Source organism: Heloderma suspectum, chromosome 1, assembly GCF_057233095.1.
Source record: "Heloderma suspectum isolate Gila_16-S chromosome 1, 16-S_ref, whole genome shotgun sequence".
NCBI classification, from domain to species: Eukaryota; Metazoa; Chordata; class Lepidosauria; order Squamata; family Helodermatidae; genus Heloderma; species Heloderma suspectum.
Window position 1 is genome coordinate 247,213,069 of NC_139458.1, and position 22,871 is coordinate 247,235,939.

A 22,871-nucleotide genomic window follows, 5' to 3' on the forward strand; every position below is an offset into this window, starting at 1 on the left:
AGACCTGGGTGGGGGAACTGGGAGGGGTCACTCTCTCCCAGCTGTGCCCTCCTGGGTACTCGGTGCAGCACCAACACCGACTTGAGGATCGGGGAGGGGGGTTTGCCGTGGTCTATAGGAATTCAATCTCCCTCTCCAGGCTTCCTGCTCAATTGAGTGCAGATCTTGAGTGTTTGTACCTTGTGTTGGGTACCCGGGACAGATTAGGGATTCTATTGGTGTACCGCCCACCCCACTGCCCATCAGACTCCCTGCCTGAGCTGACGGAGGTGGTCTCGGACTTGGTGTTAAGGACCCCTAGGATGATGGTCCTGGGGGATCTCAACTTCCATGCCGAGGCCGCTGTATCCGGGGCGGCTCAGGACTTCATGGCCGCCATGACAACCATGGGGCTGTCCCAACATGTCATCGGCCCAACGTATATAAAAGGACACATGCTTGATCTGGTTTTCTTGACTGGGCAGGAGGATGGTGATCTGAAAGTGGAGGAATTAACATCTGTCCCTTTGTCATGGTCAGATCACTTCCTGCTGAGGTTTAGAATCCTGGCAGCCTTTCCCCTCTGGAAGGGTGGGGGACCTATTAAAATGGTCCGCCCCCGGAGATTAATGGATTCCGATGGATTCCAGAGGGCTCTGGGGGATTTTCCTGCTGGTATGGCTGGTGCTCCTGTCAAAGCCCAGGTTGCTCTATGGAATGCAGAGATGACTCGGGCGGTTGACACGATCGCGCCCAAGCGCCCCCTCCCTCTGAGCAGAGCCCGGCCAGCTCCTTGGTATACACCTGAGCTGAGGGCAATGAAGCAAGAGGGGAGACGGCTAGAACGCAGGTGGGGGAAAACTCGTGCTGAGTCTGACCGAACACAGGTAAGAGCCCACTACCGAGCCTACTCTGTGGCGGTGAGGGTGGCAAAGAGACAGTTCTTTTCCACCAGCATTGCATCTTCTCAGTGTCGTCCAGCGGAGCTTTTCCGAGTAGTTCGCGGCCTGTTACATTCTGGGCCAGGGAGAGAGACGGTGGAACCCTCGGTAGCACGCTGTGACAAGTTTGCACAGCACTTTGAGGATAAAGTCGCTCAGATTCATCATGAATTGGACACCACCATTAATGCAGTTCCATTGGTAGAGGCGTTCAGAGCACCGTCTGGTCCAGTTTTATTGGATGAGTTTCAGTTACTGAGGCCTGAGGATGTGGACAAGGTGCTTGGCCAAGTCCGATCGACCACTTGTGTGCTTGACCCTTGCCCTTCATGGCTTATTAAATCAAACAAGGAGGGGTTGTCCGGCTGGGTCCAGGAGGTTGTAAATTCCTCCTTGAGAGAGGGAGTGGTGCCTGCCGCTTTAAAAGAGGCAGTAATTAGACCACTCCTGAAAAAGCCTAACCTGGACCCAGAGGATGTTAACAATTATAGGCCAGTGGCCAACATCCCCTTCCTGGGCAAGGTGCTTGAGCGGGTGGTTGTAGGACAGCTCCAGGCACTGTTGAATGAAATGGATTATCTAGATCCATTTCAATCGGGCTTCAGTCCTGGTTTTGGAACGGAAACTGCCTTGGTCACCCTGCGGGATGACCTCTGCCGGGAGAGGGACAGGGGGAGTGCGACCCTGTTGATTCTCCTGGCTTTCGATACCATCGACCATGGTATCCTTCTGGATAGGTTGTCTGGGTTAGGAGTTGGAGGCGCTGCACTGCAGTGGTTCCGCTCCTACTTGGATGGCCGATTCCAGAAGGTGGTGCTGGGGGATTATTGCTCTGTGCCATGGCAATTGTGCCATGGGGTTCCACAGGGCTCTATTTTATCCCCCATGCTGTTTAACATCTACATGAAACTGCTGGGGGAGGTTATCCGGAGGTGTGGGCTGAGGGGCCATCAATATGCGGATGACACCCAGCTCTACCTCTCTTTCTCATCAAAACCAGGTGAGGCAGTGGCTGTTCTGAATCAGTGCCTGGGCATGGTAATGGACTGGATGAGGGCTAATAAACTGAAACTCAATCCAGACAAGATGGAGGTACTGTTAGTGGGTGGTTCGTCTGCCCAGCTAGGTGATATTCAAGCTGTTCTGGAGGGGGTTGCACGCCCCCTAAAGGATCAGGTTCGTAGTTTGGGGGTGCTCTTGGATCCAGAACTGTCACTTGAGGCACAGGTGGACTCAGTGCCACGGAGCACTTTTTATCAGCTTAGGCTGGTATACCAACTACGCCCTTATCTGGACAGAGATAGCCTAGCTACAGTGATCCATGCTCTGATAACTTCTTGTCTGGATTACTGCAATGCATTATACGTGGGGCTGCCTTTGGAAACGGTCCGGAAACTTCAGCTCGTCCAAAATAAGGCAGCAAGATTGTTAACAGGGACTGGCCTGCGAGCTCATATTATGCCAGTACTTTTCCAGCTGCACTGGCTGCCAGTCCATTTCCGGGCCTGATTCAAAGTGCTGGTGTTCACATTCAAAGCCCTTAACGGCTTGGGGCCAGGTTACCTGAAGGATCGCCTCCTCCCATATGTGCCTGCCCGGACCTTAAGATCATCGTCAGCGGCCCTTCTCCGTGAGCCCCTGCCAAACGAAGTGAGGCGGGTGGCTACTAGGAGGAGGGCTTTTTCTGCTGTGGCACCCCGGCTCTGGAATGAGCTCCCTAGTGAGGTTCGCCTGACGCCTATATTGTATTGCTTTCAGCGCCAGGTGAAGACCTTTTTATTTTCCCAGGCATTTTAGCTTTCTAAATTTTTATCTTTGCTGTTTTAAATCTGTATTTTAAACTCCTGCACTGCTGCTAGGTTTTATTGTGGTTGTATTGTTATATTGTGGTTTTAATGTTCTATATATTTTAAATTGTTTTATTGTGTGTTGTTTGGTTTTAATTTTTGTGAACCGCCCAGACAGCTTTGGCTATTGGGCGGTATAGAAATGAAATAAATAAATAAATAAAATTGCAATACGGAAATATTCATCCTTGAGGTCGACTGCAGCAAACCACACCTCTCATTGCAGGAGAGGTAGGATGGGCACTAGTGTGGTAATTCAGAACTTTTTGGTGGAGATGAAGAAAGTTAAGTCCCGGAGATCCAGTATCGGTCAAAGCCCCCTGTCCCTCTTCAGTACTGTAAAATAATGGGAATACAACCCATCCACCGGGTGACTTGGACTCACACAATGGATAGCTCCTTTTTGAAGTAAGGACTCTGTCTCCAACTTCAAGATGTTCAACACCGCGGTGTGTCTTATGGTACCAAGGGCAGGGAGGGCATCGAATTCGATTCTGTATCCTTTGTGAATAATAGCCAGTATCCAAGCATCTGACATTATGTCAGTCCAGTTCAGAAGGAAATGAGCCAGAAGGGATCCGCATAAGGGGTGGAGAACAAAAGGACAGATAACAACCAATGTGGAGTCAGAGCTGTTGTTTTGAGGCAGAGTCGGGCTTTCCTTGGCTCTGATGGGGCCAGGTTGACAAATAATGGCACTTCTGCTAAGAAAAAGGCTGCTGGCAAGAAGTGCAATCCATTTGGTGGCATGGTGGATAAAAAGGCTGTTGTCAACTATTCCAGTGTTGAACAAGCCTGCCCCATCAAAGGGCAAGTCCTCAATCCGTAATCTGGCCTCTGGTTTTAGATGGGCTGAACAGAGCCAAGCAAGTCTTCTCAGAGCAACCACTCTGATCATGGCTTTTGCCTTGCAGTCCGTCTGATGTCTAGCACTATTTATCTGCTGTTTCGATCACTTCAGTGCCTCTGCTTGGAACACCCTCGCCAGCTCACATTGGTCATAAGGTAAGCAGCTCACACAATGAACCAACTTTCTCCCACAGAAAAAGTTGATATCGCGACATCATCACTTGGTAGTTGGAAACCTGTAGTCCCAGCGCAGCCGATGAGTAGATTCTCCATCCTAACAAATCCAGCCTGCAACCCTTCTTGTCGACTGGCAATGCATGTACCTTCTGTGATTTGCCCTGCGAAGATTCCACTATGATGGTTTGGGGCAAAAGGACAGAAAAACAGCATCCTTTTCTTGTACACAGTACATCAATTCCAATCTCTTAGAGGTTGGTGCCATCAACAACAGGGCTTTCCAGGAGATTTGCACTGTTTGCAAGAGAGTGGTGAGGAGGTATTGCTACCTGTGCTGATTCCACGTGTATAGCATTGAACAAAGGAACCTGCACTCTCTCCGTGAGCTGCTGTGTTTCAATACCTAAGGACTGAGCCATACAGAGGACCTGATCAGTAAAATGTCCCATGTCTTCCGATGGCAAGGCTCTGTCCTGAGAGCCGACGACATAATCGGGGAAGATACAGAAGGCAGTACAGAGTAATAAGATGTTGAGTCCGATTGGTAATCCTCAGCATATGTTTGCTGAGCCCTCATAGCAGTGAGTTTCTTCCGCAGCACACTCCTATAGTGGCAGCAGAAGGGGTGGCAATTGCCTTCCAGGAGAAACTTGTGTTTTAGTCATAGTTACAAATATTATACATAAGCAAGAAAATACTCTGAATAAGAAGACAATGTGCTGTAGTAGTTAGAGTGTTGGACTGAGACTTGGGAGATCCAGTTTCTAGTCCTCACTTGGCCATGAAACTCACAGGTGACTTTTGGCCATTCACTGACTCTCTGCCTAACCTACCTCACGGTATCATTGTGAAGATAAAAAGGAGAGGAAGAGGACCATGTAAGCTGCCTTGGGTTCCTTGAAAGAGGAGAAAAGGCAGGATATAAATGTAATAGTAAAGAAAATAAATATTTGCGAAACAACACCCTTATGCATTCCTGTCTGCTATTACTTAGAAGTAGGTCCTACTGGACTCAGGACATCTGAGTCTGAGCATGCTTAGGATCACCCTGCACACCAGAAATTAATCTCTATACACATGCAACAGTTTAACATCATCACATTAGCCATTATCATGTATACACTGCTTTCTTTATACCAGTTTTTATATTGTGTCACTCAAAGAGAGGACCAGGACATTTTATTTTCACATATGCATTCTGTTATTTTTATGAAGGAAATTCAGCATATTCTTTTTTCTTGAATGAAAAAGATGATCTAGAACCATTTCAATTGGGTTTCAGGCCTGGTTTTGTAATGGAAACTGCCTTGGTTGCCCTGTGGGATGACCTTTGCCAGGAGAGGGACGGAGGGAATGCGACCCTGTTGATTCTGCTGGACCTCTCAGTGGCTTTCGATATCATCGACCATGGTATCCTTCTGGACAGGTTGTCTGGGTTGGGAGTTGGAGGCACTGCATTGCAGTGGTTCCGCTCCTACTTGGGTGGCCGATTCCAGAAGGTGGTGCTGGGGGATTATCGCTCTGTGCCTCGGCAATTATGCCATGGGGTTTCACAGGGCTCTATTTTATCCCCTATGCTGTTCAACCTCTACATGAAACCACTGTGGGAGTCCATCTGGAGGTGTGGGATGAGGTACCATCAATATGCGGATGACACCCAGCTCTACCTCTCCTTTTCATCAAACCCAGGTGAGGCGGTGACTGTTCTGAATCAGTGCCTGGGCACAGTAATCTCCTGGATGAGGCCAATGAACTGAAAATCAATCCAATCAAGATGGAGGTACTGCTAGTGGGTGGTTCGTCTGCCCACCTAGGTGATGTTCAACCTGTACTGGAAAGGGCTGCACTCCCTCTAAAGGATCAGATTCGTAGTTTGGGGGTGGTCTTGGACCCAGGACTGTCACTTGAGGCACAGGTAGACTCAGTGGCATGGAGTACCTTATCACCTTAGGCTGATATACCAACTATGCCCTTATCTGGACAGAGATAGCCTAGTTATAGTTATCCATGCTGTGATAACCTCTCATCTAGATTGCTGCAATGCGTTATATGTGGGGCTACCTTTGAAAACAGTCGGGAAACTTCAACTAGTCCAAAATAGGGCAGCAAGATTGTTACTGGGGACTGGCCAACGAGATCACATTACACCAGTACTTTTCCAGCTGCACTAGCTGCCAGTCCATTTCCAGGCTCGATTCAAAGTGCTGGTATTAACATTCAAAGCCCTAAACGTCTTGAGGCCAGGTTATCTGAAGGATCGCCTCCTCCCATATATGCCTGCCCAGATCCTAAGATCATCTTCAGGGGTCCTTCTCTTGGAGCCCCTGCCAAAGAAAGTGAGGTGGGTGGCTACCAGGAAGAGGGCCTTTTCTGCTGTGGCACCCTGGCTGTGGAATGAACTCCCTAGAGAGGTTCCCCTGGCACTTACGTTGTACTCCTTTCGGTGCTAGGTAAAGACTTTTTTATTTTCCCAGTATTTTAGCATTTTTGCTTCCTAGTCTTTTAGCTCTGATTTTTAAACTTGTATCTTAAAACTCAGCATTGCTGCTAGGTTTTATTCTGGTTGTATTGTTATATTGTGGTTTTAAGCTTTCACATTTTATATTGTTTTATGCTGCACCTTGTGGTTTTAATTTTTGTGAACCACCCAGAGAGCTTCAGCTATTGGGTGATACAGAAGTGAAACATAAATAAATAAGAAATTCATGAAGGAAGTTGAGAAACCACTCGAGACTTAGCCATTAAATTATTGTGCTGAAGTGCCAATATAGTGAACTTTCCCAGGAAGCCAGCCTACTAAAACAATGTTTCCCTACCTCCGTCCTCATATTGGCTTCCCTCCAGTCCCCCTTCACTGCATTTTGGGCCTCCCCATTTAGCCTAGCCTGTGTCATTGTGAAGCCCTTTGCAGCTAATGAAAATACGCTATGCAAATCCCAGACAATTATGCAGGATAAAGTTATTTAATATTCACTAAAGCTTCATGGAATTATCTACAGTCTTCTACTATTCTTTCATTTCTCAACACATAGTAGATAGGCCATTTTAAAACTAACTTCACAGTAAAGTGGAGTAATTCATCTATAAAGATGATCAATTTCAAGGATAAAAAACCCAAATTCCCATCAGAAATGCAGTTACAGCAAATCAGGCACCCATTAACAGGAAGCCAACTGCAAATACTTTAAGTACTGAGCACTAGAAATAAACCTTTTCAGACTTGAAGAAAAATTCAAAATCCAACCTTTTAAGGTTATTTGAATTACATAATGTGTATCCTTCATAAAAGCACTATACAGATATTTTAAATAATTAATTTTATACCCCATTCTCAAACCATGACATTGAAATTACTTCAACTCTCCAGCCATTACGTCAAGAGAATACTGATATTCTGTTAAGGCTTTTCCCTTAACATGTTGCTCTTGTAAGTATTAAGCTCACAAAAGGTTGATTAACCATGCAGTCCTATACATCTCTATGCTGATGTAAGTCCCGCTGAGTTCAATGGGGCTTACTCTCAGGTAAGTAGGTAGAGGATTGAAGCTGTAGTAGTATTAGCAAATTTTAGTCTAATCTATAATATCCATATAATTGGAACTAAATAATATCTATCAAATCAATAGGGAAAGAACACACACCTGTCAATAGATATTTTGTTTTGTATATTTGTACCCATATTTATTTATTTTTTTTAATTACTGCATTTATATCCCACTTTTTTCCTCTTCCAAGGAATCTAGGGCAGCTTACATGGTTCTCCTCCTCTCCATTTTATCCTCACAACAACCCTCAGAAGTAGGTTAGGCTGATAGTCAGTGATGGCCCAAAGTCACCCAGCCAGCTTCATGGCCAAGTGGGGACTACAACTCAGATCTTCTGAGTACCAGTGCAACAGTCTAACCACTACATATTATCTTAAATACAAGTGGGACCTGCCCTGGCACCTAACAAAAGTGCTCCTGTTTAGGGCCCAGCTAGCTTGGAATAGGAGCCCTGTAGTGATGTTCACAGCTTGGAGAGAAGGTTGGGAATTTTACAGAAGGCGGAAAAGGAAAAAGAAGTTATTTTTCTTTACCCACCTTCCAGAAACTTGCCCTTATTGTTAGGCTTGCCAAGTCAGCAGTATCCCAAAAGTGAGACTTGGTAACGTTACAAGGTTGCCAACCTTCAAAATGCAAAAAGCTGGTACTGGGATGGAACCCAGTAGTAAATGGGTGGAGCCCAAGATCGGAAGGCTCAAGAAAATGGAGCCTAATTTTTGAAGGATATTTTTCAATGTAAAAACTGGAAGCTTGGGAGAAAACTAAAATGTGTCTTAAGCAATACTTTTTCTTTCAGAATTACGTGTGAAATCCTTTTTAAATTTGTGTTTTAAAATAATACAGTCACAGGCAATTTAAACTACAGCAACATTCTTGAACCAAGATTTAAAGATAGCAATATTACTGAAGATGGCATTGTTAATATTGTGTGAATTACTAAACCACAGAATCATAGAATCATAGAATAGTAGGGTTGGAAGGGGCCTACAAGGCCATCGAGTCCAACCCCCTGCTCAGTGCAGGAATCCAGGTCACAGTATCCCTGACAGATGGCTGTCCAGCCTCGTCTTGAAGGCCTCCAGTGTGGGAGAGCCCACCACCTCCCCAGGTAATTGGTTCCATTGTCATACCCCATACCCCGCAACAATTCACATGCTTGTGAAGATACTGACATATATACTTGTAACACCCCAATTCCAATATCAAAGATTACTGCCTAAGCTTCCCCACACCCCACATTGTTGAAGGCTCTACTTTACCTATTGTATTTGCTTGCTATGCAATACATTGTCCAGCACTGACTTTAAAATCCAGGAGGGGGTTGGACCTTTTGACTAAAGATATATTTAAAGAACATTAAGCTCTCCTACAATGTGTTATCAACAGTACAAAATGAGCTTTGCCATCATGTGAAATGGCAACTGTGCGGTTACCTTGGTGCGTATATATTTTATCAAGTCAACACAAATCAGCCTAAATAAATCCTAGCTCCAATTGGACAAGCAAGAACTAAGAACTAACTCAAATAGGTAAACCCAGCTGTATAACAATCAGTGAATCCATGGCAGAAAATTTAAAACCCATGCAAGGCAGAACACTCAAGGAAGTGAGCCAAGCCACATTCTTCAGATCAAGTGAACCATGCAAAGATCACAAAGTCCATGCAAAGCAGATCACTCCTGCAAGTGAGCAACTTCTTGCATAATCACTCCCCCACAGTCATACCCATATGCACACATACAAGTAATCCTGCCCCACAATGCTTTCAGTTCTTGCCAAAACCTATTCCCTTTCCTGTCTACCTTTAGCCCTGATCAGCTGCTCAATATGGGCACTGTGGCACCAAGCACATGAGGAGCACCAAGCACGTGAGGAGGCTCTTGAGGAACTCCCCCTAAAACAATGTGCATGCTGGTCTTGTCCTCCTGCAGAATGTGTGATCAGAGTCAGTCTTTTCAAAGGCAGCCCCACAAAGAGTGTCTTATGGCAGTCCAATTAGGGTATAGGATTTATAATCTTAGGGCTGCTGTCAACATTTGGCATAGATGGAACCGGAACATTAGCACCTAAGAGCACAATCCTATGCATGTTTAGACAAAAAAAGTCTTACAACTCCCAGCATGCCCCCTGTCGATTAAATATCTTGCTGGACCACACACCTTAAAGCTCCCAGTTACTAGACACAGCTACTGCTTGTAGCTGTGTCTAGTAACCACAGACTCGATGGCCTTGTAGGCCCCTTCCAACCCTACTATTCTATGATTCTACTATTCTATGATTCTGTGCTCTCAGACAGGCTGTCCAGCAGGTAGAGATGGCCTGCCCAGTCCCACACCCCCAAAATGGGCAGAGAGAGTACCATCGCTTTTTTTTTCTTTTTTACAACTTACACCCTCAACATTCCATAGGTCCTGGAACCCACTGAGCATAACTTCTGGTTGGGATGTTTTGTCTTTTAGGACGCAATCCTATCCGGCTAGTCGCCAGCCTCCAAAATTGGAGGCTGCCAACTGTCCTATGCAGGGCAGCTAGAGCACAGAGGGGATCCTAGATGGGCAATTTTGCCTGTCTAGCCATGGCTTCGAGGAGGGGGAGAGAAGGAGGCTAGCGACCCAATAGGGAGGGTCTCCTCCCCTCCCCACCCCCAGAATCGCCCCCTTTTCCCCATCTCCATGCTCCTTTTCTGAGCACATATTTAGTGCAGAGAAAACCACACCAGCTCTGAGGGGGTGGGGAACACGGTTTCTGGGCTCCGAGGTCAGAGCCCTGGTTCCCACCTCGGTTCCCACAAACCGAACAATCCTATGTCCCCCCCAGACGCTGTCTAGGGGGTATAGGATTGCTCTCTCCATTTCTCTTTCTTCTAATTTATAAGCTAATATATTTCTGCATACTTGTGTAAATCCCAAGTATGCAGGAAACATTACTTTTGGGTGATCATGTTTCACTGCGAAACTGATAAGCTTCATTATTAGTTAGAACAAGGAGAACCTGCAACAAAATGTATTGAGAATACTATTGAGTGTGAGCCTAAGCATATTTACTCAGAAGTAAGCCCCACAAAGTTCAGTGGGGCTTATATTAAAGACATAGTACAGTAATAAAACAATTCAACAGCAGCAGCACAGAAGCAAACAAAACAAAATGCAAACAGCAACAGAACATCAAAACCCACATCCAATGCCAAAAAAAATGCTCAAAGTTGCTTTGACCCTTTGCCTGAATGCATAAAGTTAAGCAGATTACCAAGTCTCCTAGGCAATGAATTCCACAATCTAGTGCTGCTATCAAGAACACAGCAGTCTCACATCTCTCTCCTCCATACCTCATAGGGAGGTGGGATGCATAAGAGGACTTTTCCGGATGACTATAGCATGTGGTTAGATTCATGCAAGAGGAGATGATTTTCAGATATCCATATGCCAAACTATTTAGGGTTTTAAAGCACCTTGAATTGGGGGAAAAGGCAAATTGGGACCCAGTGCAACTGATATAATATTGGTGTGATGAAGCCAAAATAGCAGGCTTCTGCAAGCAAATTTAACACTGTATTGCACCAACTGAAGCTTCTGGACGCTTTTCAAGGCAATCCCACATAGTGTCCATCTAATCTAGAAATGCCCACGACATTTACTTGGAGAGAAGTCCAAATGAAATTAATCAAATTTATTTCTAAGTTAAGCATGGTTAGCAGGATCAGGACATCAAACCTTGTAGCCTAAGTGTTTATACCTATTTTAGAAGTGTCTGTTAAAATTACCAAACAACATTTTAAAATACCACAGTCCTGTCCCCCCTTCCTCTGTATTCTAATGGACAGAAATATTCATGCTACAGTCATAAGAATATTTTAAATTGAAGGTGTTATCCAGTTTAACCCTTGAGTCTAATTTTAAACATTCAGTAAATCTACCTGAGGTTGGGGCATAAGAAACAGACTGAAGTTTTGCTTTGTTCTGCTCCGTTGGTACACTCTAATGAATTCTCAAAACTTACGTTGATTGAATTATATTAGCTGTCACAAAATAGAGATAAATTTTATGCAAGGAGGGTCCCTTTGACCTGACAGCACAGCTCTCATAAAGCTTGCCTGAGTTATCTTCATTACCAAGAACATTTTAATAAAATAAATCAAGACAACCAGGAAGAGTTCCACTGATTTTTACAGAAGTTAATTCCAAGTACACGAGTTAAGAACAGCAGCCAGAGATGAAGCAGATATTTAAACGGGTGCGCACAGCCCCATAACAGATAGTATAACATCAGCAAAGCTGCCAAGACGCAATCATAATAGCATAAATACGGTAAACAAAAAAAGCTGGCCACAACTAAGACACTACGGCCAAGTATGGATCTCGTTACTGGCCGCGCCGCTCTTTCTTGCCCTCACAAACCCTCGGATCTTTCCCCGCTATCCGTGTCCCCATAGCTCACCATTCGGGAAGGGGGAAAGAAAAATAAAGCGCTAAGCGCAGCGTCCGACAACCGGCAATGACTGCGGCCGTTCGCCTCAATCGCTTTCTACCAAGCGCGCGCTTCCTCCTCGTCACTCGGCAACCAGCAACGGAGGGGTCCGGCCTTGAGGAAGCCGAATGAACCCGCCCATTTTGCCTCAGGATCATCTGCGCGTGCGCGTTGCAAGGAGGAAGGCGAATCTGCCGCACAGAGATAGAAAAATTGAGAGCCGTTTTACGGTAGGAGAGTGACGCTCCATCTCAGACCGCGGCACTTCCGGCCTACAACTGAGCTAGTTTCTCATGCCAGTTCAGAGTCTTAGGCTCGCTGTACACCTGGTATTTTATCCTACTACAAACTGGTCCTTTTGATTCCTAATCCTTTCTGGGATCTAGACTGGCCCTGTATACAGGCATCTCTCATAGACACCCCCCCCCCCCGCGTGTATACCTTTTCCCGGCTGGGCGGAGCTGCATGCAAAAACTGGGACAGAAGTGGCACTTAGCTTTACGTCCAGAGTGGGCTAGCGGCGCTTTCTCGGTGGCGGCTGCTGGTCCCTTGCCCCCCCCCCCACCCCGCTGATCATCGGTGCCTGTTGATGGCTCCACCTGTCCCTCCGCTCCGCAGTCCCTCCCGCCTTCCCGCATCCCTCCCTCCCTTACCCGTGCGGTGGTGGAGGGAATGGCTGCACGCCGGGGCACTTACTGGAGGCAGGAGGAGCTTGAGCTCCTGCTGCAACTGGTGTGGGAGAGCAGCAGCGCGGAGGCGCTCCTGAGGAGCACCCCGCTGCCAACGCTTCCGCCTTTAACTGGATCTCGGGGCTCCTTTCGAGGGCGGGCTTTTCAAGGACCGCAGGGCAGGCGCATTCAAAATTCATGCGCCTGAAGTCCGGTTTCTATCGTGACCTGGAGGTTTTTGAAGGGGCCCCCCTTTAAACACCAGCTCCCTTCTACCCCCAAATGCGGAGGGTTGCTGCGGGGCAGCCAAACTGGCTGGATCGTTGACCTGCCTGTAAGTACCTCCGATATTGTGTTCATGCGAGACTTCCTGACAGGTTTTCAGCTGAAGTGTGCTATATAAATACTTTAATAAAATAAATAGGTAAACGCATGATGCTGCCAACCAACTAACTCCATCACACCATTAATATTGTTATTGTCGGTCCAGCCACCTCCCTGCTGATTTTACAGCCAGGAGTACATTCTGCTATCTGCGGCCAGTAAGCAGACTTGGCAGCATTACACATCTGCCGCAAGAGTCAGCTTGCATTGGCATTTGACAGCCTGTGAGCTAAGGCTGCTCATTAGGACATACCTCATCAGTGCCATTCTGACAAAATCAGCTGCTGATTATATCGATCTGTACTAATATTACGGCGTTTGCTTTTCCTGGGAAGTATGTCCAGGTAAGAAGGGGTTAAGTGTGAGCGGGATGGGGCTTGTGTCTGATTGGCTGTTTAGTTCCGCCTGGCGGACGGGGGGGGGGGAGTGAGTGATGTCACAGGAAGGTTTAATGTCTGTTTTGACAGTGAGTTTCCTCTGATAGGGTTTGGAGTTCAGCAGAACATCATTTTGCACTGGGAGGGAGGATTTAGAGGGGGGGGAGGGAGGGAAGTCTAGGCTAGGCTAATAATATCTCTGTTATTTATGTTAAAGAAATGATTACAGCTATAACCCTGAAATTGCATCTTGAAAATATTAAACTTTCCTTTTACTTTCCTGAGTCAAATCCATTTTCCACCTTGGTCTTCTTTTCCACTTCATTATTCTGGAATACATAATAGCCAGCAGTTACTTGGAAGTAACAGACCAGTGATAGAATAGACACACTTGGTGTTAATAGTGGTCTGCTAAAAAGTTAACTAGGTCAGTGGGTGCAGCTGACTTGGCCGTGACTTCCCACTCCTTTAGACTTCTTATCCTAGGTGTGAGGGATAGTAGGGGAAAGGCAGAGTAAAAGCAGCGTTGGGCATCACAGCCATCACACAACACTACAGGCTGCACTTTACTCAGTGACCTGCTTGACTGGCCCATTCAAGGTCCCCCCCTTTCATTTCTGTTTGAGTGTAATGGGGAGTGTAATGCTGGAATCCAGAGAAATGCCCATGACTGTAGGAAGGCCCCCCTGCGGCCCCCTCTCCTGTTCTATAGAATCACTGGAACTGCTAGATGAAGAGTTCTGTAGAACTCAAACGCTCCCTTTTAACTTCTAACACTTGGGGTTGCCCATAGAGAAGGCGTGCCACATGACAGTCTTTCCCAAGGTGGTGCGCTTCAGATGTGTTTGCATATTTGAGCACTTCAATTTGTTAACATGTGACACTGCGGTTGTCTTTATGGTACAACTGAGGCCATTCCTATTCAGGTAGGAGGTACCAAAGCTCTCAAAGGCCTATGTGGATCAACATAGATTAGCAAAGTGACATGCTGGGAGGAGAGAATCCATATTGCCACCAACATTTGTTCATGGGGCATGTAGGGAGCCTCACTTATGTTTCTTCTCTTGGCTAACAGCTGCCTCATGCACCAGACGCAGACAGCCAAAAGTGTTGCATGAAAGTCACAATGTCAGCACCGAAGAGGAGGTATGTGGACAGCCAGTGTACTTTCCCTAGAGGTAAAGAGTTTGGGTTCAGGGGTGACCGCTGTAATTTGCCTTTATTTTGCGGGTTCCAGTGGCACTTCTATTTGTGTTGGGGGCAGCACATTCCCTGGAACCACTGTCATTTCCCTCGTGGCAAGCACCAGCACATCCCTGGTTGTGTCCTCTCTTTTCGGTTGGGTGACTGCCATTACCTGCTATGCCCCTGTTTACATGTTCCCAGGGCCACAAGCACACCCTTGCCTCAGTCCCACCTGTTCCCTGCAGAAGCACCTGGCAAGCACAATGGGAGCGACAGTGAACACAGCGCAGTCCCCACAGAGCTATACCTCCCCGGGGAGCCAAGACGCCATCAGGATGGCTACAGCTCTCTATTGCAGATGGATGGAGAACTAAAACACGGTGGGTAGATAAGACTTGTGGCTATAGAGAGGGGAGTCCGGTGGGCAACGCTACCAGTATGGATCAGAAAAAAATAGCTGGAAGCCTGGAAACCAAACTCAAAAAAGGAACAGCTGCACTAACTGAATTCCAAATGCTTTGCAATACAGGCCTTTATCCAGGGAAAACCTGATTCCCTTTCCCTTACTTCTTCCCAAGGAGAAGCAAGGAAGAGGGGATGCTCCATAAAAGTCTCTAAGAATTTTTCCCCAGATAAAGACCTGTATTGCAATGCATTAGGAATTCCATTGGTGCAGCTGCTGCTTGTTTGATTTTTGTTTCCAGCAGGCCCACATTTCTGCCAAGGTTGCACTGCAGTGTTCTCCTGTAATTTCCGGCTTTTTATTCCCCATTATCCAAAGTACTACAACACAGGTCACTGTGTGTGCCACAAGGAATAAATGTGCAGGAGGGATATAGCTTCACCATGATGGAATTGTGTAGATCTGGACCTTGATGAGGGTGTAGAGGGGTTGCTCACCAAATTTGCAGATGACACAAAGCTAGGAGGGATAGAGGACAACATAGAGGACAGGACCACATTTTAAAGGGATCAAGATAGCCTGGGACACTGGCCTTGGGCATGGACAAATTCGACTGTGTCCGCAGAGGTGCAACTAGGATGGTGAGAGGTCTGGAAATCCACTCCTTTCAGGACTACAACCAATGGGTGGAAATTGCAGGGAAGCAGATATTGGCTAAACATTCGGAGAAACTTTCTAGCAGTGAGAGTCTCTCAGTAGAAGAACAGACTGCCTCGGGAAGTCATGGATTCTCCTTCGCTGGAGGTATTTCAGCAGAGGCTGGATGGCCATCATCTTTCAGGGATGCCATACCTGCACCTGGCACCCTGCTTTGCACAGGGGTTGAACTAGATAACCTCCGAGGTTCCTTCCAGTTCTACTTGTTGCATAGTTGTGAAACGTTAAGGGCACAATTGCATGCCTGTTTACACAGAAAATAAGGCCAACAATTCCCAGCATTCCCCAGCCAGCATGGCTTGGTGGGTGGGTGGGGGGAGCTGTAGGACTTCTTTATGTTTAAAGATGCATAGGATTGTAGCCTAACATAGCTTCTGTTAGACCATCAAATAACAATTTCCTTGTGTATGTGCCCAGAAACACTGTTCTTTTCACTTTCTCTTCCCTTCAACCCCCCCTCCCTTTTCTGTTAAAACTGCATTTTGTTAAAGAGGAAGAACAACCTGAAGAGGGTGTGGTAACACACTGACTTTCTTTTGAAATCAGCCATTTGTCCTGCCCCAGAGGGAAACAATCCAAATAATGCAATCCCTTTTATGCCAGAATCTCAAGTTAAAGCTACACAGGTAAGCATTTTTCCCTTTTCTAACCAGTTTTCTACATATTTTAATACTTACTTCTCACATTATCATTTTTTAAAAAACCTTTTTCCTGCTATCTGCAACTCTTTTGGACACTCCAAAACGGATCACACATACTCTGAATTCAAGCACTACACTGTTCTCACATATAGGCTGTTTTTCCCCAGGTATATCTTTGTATCAGAAGACATAGTTAAGAACTCTAGATGTGCTTCGGTTATGTTTTAAATTTTGATAGTTAACTGATATAACACTAACAGAAAATTCCTGGTGTGTGTTCTTCTTTCCTTTCTTATAACACAAAGTAACAAATTCACATCCAGCAGCAATTAGCCCTCCCTAACTACTCCTCTATCACTGATTGCAGCCACAGCTGGAGCACCATCCACCTCCGGGCAGTTGCAGGATGCGCCAGGACTGGACACCTCCATACAGCCCTCGAGTGGAAAAGGAACATGGGCAGTTCTAACAAGAGTCGGTCCAGGCACTGCACCCACAGGTGCAGAACATATGTGAGTGTCACACTTCTACAGACAGGCATCCTCCCCCTGGCCCACCAGGGAAAGTACTGCTACTCACTGATGCCCGCCCAAGTTTTGATTGTGCCCTCCTAGCGAGAATTGGAAGACATGGCCTAAGTTCCATTATGGATTCTGAGCAATAGCCATACTGTGGCCATTTTGAAATCATGGCAATGTGTGACTCCTGCTAAACATGGAATTTTGGGTGGAGGAGGGAAAGGTGTGGACCTGTGTAGGGGGGGGAGTGGAGTTCAGTTTGTTGGACGAGGAACCAAAATCTTTGTGCCTCTGCCTCTATGGTGACTGTCCTCATAGCTTGTGTTCCTTAGACACTAGCCAATGCCAGGCTGAGCATGAAACAGTCCCACAGTTCTGAGCATTCCAAAGCAAGCCATGCTGGCCATTCCATATCTGGGGAATGGTGGACTTAGAAGTAGCTTCTCCTTTGTAAAGAGGAGGTCCCTCTTCTACGACTGCTAGAGGCCATACCATTGCTCTGGAATAACACTTCTTCTCAAATACGATGCACACATTTTGTCCTGCAAGGACAACCTAAAAAGATAGCAAGCCTGACACGAGGCCACTATTAAAATAGAAAGCATGTATTGTGGCGTTCGAAAAGAGTGAGTGAGCAGCTGTCTACTTCCTACAGGAAGTTGTGCACTACAATATCCTTGTACTCAAGCCACATCACCTTTGTCTTGGACCTGCGCTCCAAGGCGGTACAGTTGGGACCACGTGTGACTAAGTCACCTGCAATATATTCAAACGAGTCCATGTTCTGGTGGCTGCTCCACAACTGCTCCTGAATTTTGCTCTCACCCCAGATTTCCAGCAGGTCGAGAGTTTCCTGGAATCACCAGGAGATGCTGCGGCTGTTGTGGCCATTTGGAGGAGCAGCAGCAGCAGCCACCATCTCAGCCACTGGCAAAGCCAAGGGGAGCTGGGGTAGCACAAGTCCTGTAGACCGAAGCACCGATACAGGGCGCCTCCAAAGTAAACAGGGATGCACATGTAGCGGCATCCACAGTGGAATGGGAGAGAGACAAAAACAGTCACTGGAAGTGTGGTCAGTGACCTGCCCCCCTTCCACTGATTTGTTGTCCTGACAATGCTATGCAACACCACCCAGCAACACCCACCCAGCACACGCCCACACAAAGCAGGACAAAGCGCTAAGGCTGAAATACATGGGGAGGAACTGGCAGTTTCAAGCGCAAGCACAGAAAATGCTGGATTTCCCCCATTCTCAGTTAACATGGGAAGAAGGAGGAGAAGATGTGAGACAGCAGCAGGAGAGCAGCACCAGAGTTTAAAGCACATGGGAAAACCTGTGAGTAAAGAAGACCGATTGCACTAAAAAACCTACCTATGAAGGTGGCCTTAATGTATAGACTACTAACACGTAAGCATAAACTTTCGGTTCTTTTTAGATTTTGTCTCCTTCCCAAAGAAATCAACAGAATTTAGAGCAACTGTGATTGGGCATCGCTGTGTTCACTCAGAAAGGAAACGTAGAATCAAACAAAGGAGTTCATACACTTTCTAACAGTTCTTATTTCATGCGATTTTAGCTTTAAATATTTAAACGTGAAACCTGTCTATGCATTCAGGGGAGAACAAGGCTTCTTCATGCAATGGAGCGCTGGATGGGATGGGCAATTTAAGCAGACTGATCTTTGCTGCAACTTACTGGGTGTTTTGTACAAGGTGGCCATATGTCCTTTACAGAGGACAATCGTTTTTGAAAGGCTGTCAGACAACAGTCCTCAGTGTGGAGGGTTGTTGAATCCAAGTCCAGTTAAAAGATAAAGAACCATTAGAAAAGAGAACAGGGGCTTTGAAGTTACCTGGACAGCAGACTGAGCAAGCACACAGGTAACCTGGTCAGGGTCTTCCCCACTATGGTGAAAGGTATTGTATTTCTACTTAAATTATAGCAAATTATTTCTAAATTTGCATCTGCAAAATGAGCATGTGCACATTTTATGCATATTTATGTCCTCTTTTGCCACCCTAGTTTGGTATGGTGGAGTTTTGGTTGGCAATCCAAACCTCTGCCCCACCTCTAAACTGCAATATTAACAATGAGTATTGAGATAATGAACTGTAGTTGCATTGCAATTACCATTGGCAGGGATTTTTTCAATGCTGAAAAATTAGGGGAAAAACTTTTATCTACCCACATGAAATAAAACCTTAGAAAGATAATGAAGTCCTTTGTTTTGCTGCTACGTTTTGTTTATGGATGGACATGCTACTGTCCGACCACAGCTGCACTAAAATCCTGGATTTGTACATTGATTTCTGTGGTCAGTTAGTAACTTAGCAGCTGCGTTCTGTACTAACTGATGTTTCCAAGAGGTTTCCAAAGGTAGCCCCACATACATCACATCGTAATAATTTATTCTGGAGGTTACCAGGGCTAGATCACTGTGGCCAGTGATCTGATTTATATAGGCCAATTTATATAGGCCAATTGTGATGTATATAGGCCAGTTAGTCTATTAGATGTTCCAGGGAAGATTTATGGCAGGTCTACTAGAAAAACTGGAGGATTGGGTGGAGGATCACGCTTTGCTTGTCCCTGGCTTTTGTCCAGGTCGGTCAGCTCTAGATAATTTCTTTATGCTGAAATACATTATTGATAATTATTTGGCTGGAACTGTAAAACATGTCTATGTAGCTTTTATTGATTTGAAAGCTGCTTTTGGTTCTAATTCTTGGGAACGTCTGTGGAGCAAATTACAATCTATGGCCATTGACCCACAGTTTTTTAAATGTATAATGACTTTATATTCTGCGACATCCTTGCATGTTAGAATTGACAGAAGACATTTATCTGACTGTACCAATCACAAAAGTAGCAAAACAAGGGTGTTTACTTGCTCCACTTTTCAATTTATTTATAAATGATGTAGTAGAATTCTTAAGAGGTGACTGCTATTTTCCAGTTAAAGTGGGAAATCGGAAATATTCAATTCTCCTTTATGCGGATGATGCAATCCTGATTTCTCACACCTAGTTGAGCTTACATAGATTGTTGAACTGGTTCAGTTTATACTGTAGGAATGAGCTTCTCTCTATCAATTACCCTCCCCCCAAAAAAGCTACGATATTTGGTAAATCCAAGCAAATTTTTAATTGGTCACTCGATGGGAATAAATCGGAGCAAGTTTTCTCATTTGAGTATCTTGGTGTGGTCTTCCAGTGGACAGGTGCATGGTCTTCACAGGTTCAGTCAAGCACCTTAGTAGCTGGTAGAACATTACATGGATTATTATGGTTTTATTGTACAAAAGGGGGCAATCTGGTTCAGCCCACCCTAGAAATGTGTAAGACTAGGGTTCTGCCAAAATTGTTATACAGACCTCCACTATGGGCTATGGCCAATTTAGATTCATTAGAAAGAACTCAAAATAAATTTCTGCGTAGACTTCTGGCAGTTCCCATTTCTACAGAACTAGAATTGGTTCATGCAGAACTGGGTGTAATGACTACTGAAGCTGAAGCTCTTAGATTAGCCCTGTCTTTTTGGTTAAAAATAATCTTTAAACGGGTATCAGAATTTATTCTGATGGTATTGGAAGAGATAGGCCCAAACTCATGGAAGCAAAAAATGCAATTTACTGTCATGAGTTTGGGATTCTCTACCTCTTTTCTTTTAATCCAAGGATATGATAGAGCTAAAGTAATTTCGCTCCAAAGGCTTAAGACGCACTGAGATGCAATCTCAGGTGGCTTGGATTAAGGTTTGTCAATCTAACACCTTTTATGCCGCCTTTATTCCTTCTTCCCTATCTCTCCCAAAATACTTGGTAGATCTGCCAAATATTAAAATGAGGGTAGCCTTTACTTGGGCAAGATTAAATGTCCTTCCTTTGGCAGATTGGGTGGGTTGGCATAAAGAGGTTCCTAAGAAGGACAGAGTATGTGGTGGCAATTCTGTATCTCTGGAGATATTATTCATGTATTTCTAGAATGCTCTATAATGATCTTCGAACCAAATATATTCATCTGTTGTTAAAAATCATTGAAGGGAGGGTAATCTCTTGTAAAGGTTTACTTTCTATTGTCTAATGCTGACAAATACTGACAATTCAGAACATCTAAATTTCTTGTCAGTGTTTTACAGATGCACGTTACAAAGTTTAAAGGCTTTAAGGGAAATTATTCAATATTTGAGAGTCTATTAGTAGAGTTTTAAATTGTATAATCTTTTTTTCTCCTGTAACTATGTATAATGGCAGATTACTAAGATACAATAAACTCTTTTGGTTTGGTTTGGATTCGGCATCTCCACTAGACCTAGTCATGCATTTCTAATGTAGAAATGTATACATAAGATATGGAGACTAGTTCCAAACCCCCTCCACTGCCTTCCTCATTACTTTCCACCTGTTGAAAGAGACCACCTACAGCAGGGAGCTTTCTCTGACTACAAAGACTCTCCATGTAATTTAAACATTGGAAAATCAGAGCTCTAAATCATGCAGAGAGCTTCCACGGATAGAGGAGGCCCCCTGCTACAAGCAGTTGTCCTCAACACATGAAGAGCAATGAAAACAGTGATGGAGGATGGGGGTGGAGCTAGCACATTTGTCCCCACTCTCCCTCCTCACATTAAGACTGTCTGAATAGGGCTAGTGCCTGACATGAATTCAGTGGAAATGAGAAATAGAATTATTTATTTATTTATTGCATTTATTGCATTTATACCCCGCCTTTCTCCCTCTCGCAAGGAACTCAAGGCGGCTTACATTATCCTCCTCCTCACCGTTGTATCCTCACAACAACAACCCTGTGAGGTAGGTTGGGCTGAGAGTCTGTGACTGGCCCAGAGTCACCCAGTGAGCTTCCATGGCCAAGTGGGGACTAGAACCCGGATCTCCCGGCTCCCAGTCCGTCACTCTCACCACTACACTACACTGGCTCTCATTATTTATTATTATTAAATTATTTATTTAGAATATTTTTATCCTGTTCTCCAGCCAAAAAGGCTCCCAGAGCAGCTTACAAATCAATAAAAGAGGACAGTCCCTGTCTACAGTCTTATAATCTAATTGAATTGAGTGCCATCACCATACTGATTGCACCTCCTTCCAGATCTCTGAATGATCTTAGTTCAGAGGATTTAGATGGAGGGTGGAAAGCATGGGGACAAGAAGATGAAAAGCAGCACGCCTTTCTGGATTGACCACCTAGGTATAGGTTTTTGATACTGCCCAGGATAAAAAGCAGTGTCATATTCTCCCTGTCTGTTTACCAACAAGGATAGGTTATCTATTAGGGTAACCAAGACAGTTTCCATCCTGAAACCAGGCCTGAAATCAGATTGAAATGGCTCCAGATAAGCCTTGGAATTACATAGCAGAAGCTTTTATCTGAAGGTCAAGCTGTGTGTTTCCTTAGATATCTAACTCTACATATCCCAAAAATCAGATGTTTCCAGCCACAGCGATAAAAATAATCTAGACTGATAGTTTCCATTGAATCCATCCTTCTTGTGTATGTGCAGCAAGGACCAAGACCACCATGTCAACCCTGTTTACTTAAATGTTTTATTATATTTGCATATGTATTTTTATTGTTTTAATTGTTTCTAATGTATACTTCTTTGTATTCACTTAATTTGAATGTTACACATTAATATTATACTGTATGTTTACGTTTAATCAGAATTGATCTTGTAGCATTTCCATGTTTGTTTTAAAAGTGTGCCTCATTGGTTACTGATATTAATTATCTTGATATTAAGCGGTATGTATGTTTTATAAAATGGTTTGAAATTTGATATTTAAAATTTGTTTCTGTGAACTTCCAATAAAAACTGTCCGGGGGGGGGGGATTCAAGCCCCAGCGGTAGATATCCAGCCCCTTCTGCACATGCGTATTAACCCCCCTCTCGCCGCATCCCCCCCCCCCTTTCTAGCGAGAAGCGCGTCAAATCTTTATTCTCCTTCCTCTTCCCTTGCTTCTTGAAGGACGCACAGCTGCGGGCACATGATGGCTTCAATGCATTCTGGGACTTGATGTTCTTTTGGCCCATCGTTTCACTTCGCATCGCGCACTGCTGGAGCGGCGGACTACAGCGTCCATGTGGCAAAATAAGTGACGAAGAGGGGGCGGTGGTTTTCTCCACCTGCGTTTTGTCCCCTGCCAAGCGGCGCTCT

At 45.1% G+C, this 22,871-nt stretch overlaps 1 protein-coding gene across 11 annotated transcripts in view; it reads right to left on the reverse strand.

Moving 5' to 3' along the window:
- WDPCP (WD repeat containing planar cell polarity effector) overlaps positions 1 to 13,191 on the reverse strand; it is a 303,153-nt gene extending 289,962 nt beyond the window's left edge. For 5 of the 11 annotated variants that reach the window (XM_084823119.1, XM_084823138.1, XM_084823169.1 and 2 more), the window contains exon 1: positions 11,773 to 12,339. Coding sequence is in view for 3 of the 11 variants with exons in the window: in XM_084823110.1 (XP_084679236.1) it covers positions 13,108 to 13,121 (14 nt within the window). In the remaining 8 variants the exon portion in view is untranslated. Of the gene's footprint in view, positions 1 to 11,251; positions 12,340 to 12,498 lie in introns of those variants that run through there. The other 6 variants (XM_084823110.1, XM_084823185.1, XM_084823214.1 and 3 more) reach the window with 4 other exon arrangements.
- Between the last annotated feature and the right edge of the window lie 9,680 nt (positions 13,192 to 22,871).